This window comes from Lupinus angustifolius, chromosome LG10, assembly GCF_001865875.1.
Source record: "Lupinus angustifolius cultivar Tanjil chromosome LG10, LupAngTanjil_v1.0, whole genome shotgun sequence".
Classification (NCBI taxonomy): domain Eukaryota; kingdom Viridiplantae; phylum Streptophyta; class Magnoliopsida; order Fabales; family Fabaceae; genus Lupinus; species Lupinus angustifolius.
In genome coordinates, this window is record NC_032018.1 from 10,175,602 (window position 1) to 10,181,601 (window position 6,000).

Sequence of the window (6,000 nt, forward strand, 5' to 3'; positions counted from 1 at the left end):
ACATTTCAGTTTAACCCCACCTACAAACCTACTTAAAAATATATTGTTAAACAACTTAAACTCTTTAGAAGATTAATGTGTTTGTGAGTAACTAATGATGGGTGGAGTAATAATGTTGTCTCAAATACTTCCCATCAATTTCTGAATTTTATAAGATGTGTGTGGATGAGGGAAATGGAGATGGCGCATATTGCAGGAGAATGATGTTTTTTGGGTAAAGGTAATTGAGTTGAAATATGGAACTAATTTAGCTTTATCTGCTAATAGATCTGCTTCTACGTGGTGGAAGGATTTATGTAAAGTAGGTTCTATTCATCGTAATGGTAGGGGTTGGTTTGATGAGAACGTTTGGAGGACTCTAGGGAATGGTTCGCAAATTCTTTTTTGGATGGATATTTGGGTGGGGAACCAGAGTTTCCAAGACTTTTTGCTTTAGCTTTGAATATAAGGGCAATCGTAGGGGATTGTGGTATTTGGATTGACGATAAGTGGTCTTGGGAGGTCAAATGGCGCAAAGTTTTGTTTGGCAGAAAGGAAACATTGGTCCAGAATTTGTATGACCTTATTTTACCGCATGCCGGTAAAAAGAACACCAAGGACAATTGGAGTCTTCGTGCATCTGGGAAGTATGTTATCAAATCCGCTTATCTCATCCAAGGGGATCAAAGTCATTCACCTTTAGGTACTATTTTAAATAAATGTTGGATTGATCGTGTGCCATCAAAAATCTCTTGTTTTGTGTGTAAATTACTTAGACTTAGGCTTCCCACTAAGTTGGAACTTTTCAAGAGACAAGTTCTTCTTAATGTTGATGAAGCTAAGTGTGCCATCTGCTTGAACCACGAAGAATCTATTGAGCATCGTTTTCTATCTTGTGAATTTGCTTCTGCTGTTTGGAAAGGAGTTTATTATTGGCTTCAAGTGTCAACTTCAATTCCAACATCTTTAATTGATTGCTTTAATTTGCATGATGATGTCATGTCTACTACCAAAGGATCACATCTCTAGAGGATGATTTGGTTTACTGTTGTTTGGTCTATTTGGATTATGCGGAATGATTTTATTTTTTTAGATAAGCCTGTGAGCTATGTTCATATTATGGATTTGATTCAAGCTAGATCTTGGACTTGGTTTCTGGTAAAAGTAACTTCTACATCATTAGTTTTTGCTAATTGGTGTAATGACCCAAAATCTTGTATTTTGCTTTCTTCTAAAAAGATCAACTTTTGATCTTTTCCTTGTATTGGGTTAGCACTCATTGTGCTGATTTTAATACATTTTGCTTAACAAAAAAAAATTGATAAGAAGGACTAGATCATCTATAAAAGAGAAAAAAAACAATAACATAACTCCTTTTGTTCTATATATTTTGATGATTTCACATTTTCTTTTTGTTTTGAATCTCTTAAATTAAACTTAAGACTAGTTTATATATTTTCAACTATATCATTATTTAATATATTTTTTTATGACATATTTCTTATGAAAATTTATGAAAATATCTTTTTGTTTCATGTATCTTTTTGTGTGCACTAATGTGGATGATAGAAAATTGAATTTTTTTAAAATAATCCAAAATATATCAAATATTGATCAAATTAATTATTTTAATATTTTTTATGACTCTAATACTTTAATTCATATATAATTTTTTTATTAATGTAGAATATTTTTTCTAATATATAATTTAATTTTTTTTGGGTACAAATATAAAATTTATATGATTCAAATTGGACATTTACCTAAAAATAATAATAAAGGATTTAATATGTATATACTGACAATGTAAGTGTTTTTTATAAATCATTTACCTAAAAATCTCCACCATTCATATGTTAGTTATTATTAACTTACTTTCAAACAAACAAAAAGTAGTATTACAAATCAATGATAGTGTGAAAAAATTTATACCGTGAGTGCATAGAATTTAAACTAAAAAAATAAATCAGGTTTGGAGTTAATCCACATGCTCTAGTGTGGGTTTTTTTTGGCGAACTTCGTTTTTCCTAGTATAAGCTTTTATTTGAGCCCTGATTCAGAAGTGCACCACAGGAACAACACTCTCCGATTCTCACCTATTTTCCTTTCTTCGTAATTCCTTACCCTTATTTTCTTTCCTCTTCAACTTTTAATTTCTTCATCGCGTGCTTTTTAGGGTTTATTTTATTCACTCTTTAAATTTCTTGATTCGTGTGTTATTATTATCTTTCTCTTGCTTCGTTGACATTGAATTGGTGGAAACCATAAACCCTTTTTGCTTTCAAATCATTTTTTCCACATTTTCAATCAAGTAAACCCTAATTACTGTTCAAAAATTGCTTATTTCACATAGAATAACCTTGTTTTGTTGCATTTGGGAATGTTGTGAAAGCTTTCAGATTTCGTAGTAATTGAATTTTGCATTCACTGTTACTGGATCTGGTACTCATACTATAGCTTTAGTTCCATTTCTTTTTCTTCTATACCAATGTTTTGATATTTACTTGTAACTTGACACTTATTATTTACATCTAAGTTTCAATCATTTTCTCATATAATCAAATAGAGGTGTAGCTTTACAATTTTAATACGAAATGTCTTGTTTTGTTATAACTTATGTTTATACAGTATACCCCATACATAGAATAGGATCTATATGCTCTGTTCGATAACGTTTTGGCACGTCTACCAAAGCTACCTTATTGTTTTTGTGATAATTCTAGAAGCCAATATTTTATAGTGTCTGAATTTTACTTTCGTAAATATGGTTGGTTAGGTTGCAACTTGGATGTTTGGACGTTATCTTTACAATATTTTCTCAACATTGATAGATTTTTCACTGAAGGTGTACCTTGTTTCTTTGTGCTCTTGGTTTTGTAAATATTGTGTGTGCACTGAACCTGCATAATTTTTTTTACTATCGAGACATCATTTGGATGTTGTGTTGTTATTTTGAACTATCGGCTTTGGAAGTCAAGCCGTAATCCAATAATATGAAAAAGCTTTCATTTGGATGAGGGGTGCGTTATTGATTGTTCTAACTGAATGTTGTTTTTTTAATAACAAATATTTTTAGAGAGGAGAGTTTTGTGAAGGGAACTGCATAAGATGGGCCAAGGGGTAGGTTTATCCATTTCTTAGTTCTTTGCAATCTGGGGTAATTAAAATCTGAGTTTTGATGTACTATGTTATGAATACACTGAAAATTTATCTTTTCGTGGTTTACTTTAACAAGAAAGTGTGCTTCAAACGTGATTCTGAACTATCCCTTCTTTATATTTGTTCACCTTTTGTTTCCCCATATTATTTATAGGTTGGTGTTCAAGATGGTTTTTTTGTGTGTTTTATATTTGATGTAGTAGTTAATAGATAGCCCCTTCATGTTTTTGTTATTTCATCTTTTTGCTTTATTGGGTGTTGATTTTATATTTTATTTTTTTCATTTGTTTTGAGGGTAATGTCGGTGGGCAGGGAGGGGGTTTATCTTTTTCTGATTTTATTACTAATGGAAATGTTAGATGAAGAAGGGAAAACGTTAGATGTCCTAAAAAGGCTATTTAACTAATGTAATGCAATGTCTGTAATATTTGAGATCTTACTGCTAATTCTTCTTATTCCATTTCAGTGTTGGAGGCTTGTGCTTATCGAAATTGAAGTTTGTCAAGATCAATTCTAAGCGGAAGTCAAAATGCAAGTTTTTCCCGGTGGAGGTGACAATGCTTTGTCAGTTGTTGGTCCAAGGCCAATGGAATGGTCTACTGTTCCATATAGCGGTCCTCATGTTCCCGGTCCAAATGGAAAGCAGCGGACGTCGAGTTTGGAATCACCAATCATGTTGCTGGCAGGTCACCAAAGTGCTATATATACCATGAAGTTCAATCCAGAAGGATCAGTCATTGCATCTGGATCTCATGACAGAGAAATTTTCCTCTGGAATGTGCATGGTGATTGTAAGAACTTCATGGTTCTAAAAGGCCATAAGAATGCAGTTTTGGATCTTCACTGGACTACAGATGGGACTCAGATAGTCTCTTCCAGCCCTGATAAAACTCTGAGGGCATGGGATGTGGAAACAGGAAAACAAATTAAGAAGATGGTAGAGCATCTTTCGTATGTTAATTCATGTTGTCCTTCTCGGAGGGGGCCACCTCTTGTTGTCAGCGGCTCTGACGATGGAACTGCTAAACTATGGGACATGCGTCAAAGGGGTTCTATCCAAACATTCCCAGATAAATACCAGATTACTGCTGTCAGCTTCTCTGATGCATCTGATAAGATCTACACTGGTGGTATTGATAATGATGTCAAGGTATGGGATTTGCGTAAAGGTGAGGTTATCATGACACTTCAAGGTCACCAAGATATGATTACGGGTATGCAGTTGAGTCCTGATGGTTCCTACCTTCTTACTAATGGCATGGATTGCAAGCTTTGCATCTGGGATATGCGCCCATATGCACCTCAAAATCGCTGTGTGAAGGTCTTGGAAGGGCACCAACACAACTTCGAAAAGAACTTGCTCAAGTGTAATTGGTCAGCTGATGGAAGCAAGGTCACAGCTGGTAGTTCAGATCGAATGGTTTACATATGGGATACCACCACTCGGCGCATCTTGTACAAGCTTCCTGGTCACAATGGATCTGTTAATGAGTGTGATTTTCATCCCAAAGAACCTATTATCGGATCTTGCAGTAGTGACAAACAGATTTATCTGGGAGAGATATGATGCGTGCTGATTAGAAACCTGCCAAAAATGAAATGAACATCTTTGTGCTTTTGACAGTGATTAAGATCTGGTAGAGTTTAGAAATGCTTAGTTCATTCTGTTGTTTACTGGTGTATCAATTCAGTGACTATATAATATTCTGTCAAAACATTTTGCCTCTTTATTTTGTTACATTGGATGTAATCTGAAATCTGACATTGGTGAAAAATGTTCCACCTTTTCATACTGAACTTTGCATCCCTCTGGGTTTGATCTCTTAATTTAAGTTGACAAAGTAGTTCCCTTTGCAAGATTTTTATGTTTGTTCCTCAAATGTGGTATTTTTTGATATTTATTTAAACGTGCGAATATATATGTATTATTAATCACTTGAAGTAGGTACATCATTGTTTATTAGATGATTTATTTGACAGGGCATATCCTCCATTCAACCACAAAAGCAAAGTTAGCTAAGAAATCAGCTATCATATTATCTCCTCTAAGTTTTTTTTACTGTTCCGGTCTTCGTAAAGTTTAAGATTTTGATATTTATCTCTTTATCATCTAAAATCTGTTCGTATGTGATGGTGTGGCAAACGGTGTGTCATGTTGGAATTCAAATCCCCTTCAATGAAAATTGTAACATATTACACAAATAAACATAATTCTAAGTTATTTTTTAGTGTTGGAGTCTCCGAGAGAAGCTGAATTTGTCATGTTGCACCCAACCATGCCAATGGATGATATATGTCATCCATGTGGAAAATTTATTTAGAATAAATGAACAAAAAATAAGAAATATAGGGAAAATCTATAAGAAAATTTCGTATTTTAAAACCATAAAAAAGAGATACTGTTTTTTCCCTCCTGTTTTTCATTCTTTATAAAGTATTATTTTTCACACCTTATAAGTTTCAGTGAAATTACACAAATTACTCTTCCTTTTTTAAATATACACAAACTACACTTGTTATATAGAGATGTTACATTGATTACACCTTGTAGAAGAATAAATATAATTTCTTAGACAAAAAATGGTGACGAGTGTAATTAAATTTTCCAAAATATGATATATTGTGAAGACAATTCTAAATAGTGTAAAAGTCGATGTCTATACATTATTTTGGTTAGTTACAATATAGTATAAGAGTTATTTAAACAACTCCTTGGAATTATTGATGCAATTTGTAATCAACAAAAAATAACGAATAAACATTGATTCTTATACTATTTGGATTTGTATTCACAATGTACTATATTTTATTCAACTTAATTACACTCGTGACCATATTTTGTTTAAGAAATTACAATTATTT

The 6,000-nt window shown here is 32.8% G+C and overlaps 1 protein-coding gene across 1 annotated transcript; it reads left to right on the forward strand.

Annotated features, from left to right (window-relative positions):
• On the forward strand, positions 1,960–5,001 carry LOC109358703 (U5 small nuclear ribonucleoprotein 40 kDa protein). Its single transcript, XM_019603101.1, has 2 exons — positions 1,960–2,091; positions 3,605–5,001. Exon 2 carries the CDS (start codon positions 3,668–3,670, stop codon positions 4,703–4,705), a length of 1,038 nt encoding a protein of 345 aa, XP_019458646.1. The 5' UTR covers positions 1,960–2,091; positions 3,605–3,667; the 3' UTR covers positions 4,706–5,001.

Bases quoted from the DNA above. Each gene is read 5' to 3' on its own strand.
- LOC109358703 (XM_019603101.1), top strand. From the start codon at position 3,668: ATGCAAGTTTTTCCCGGTGGAGGTGACAATGCTTTGTCAGTTGTTGGT.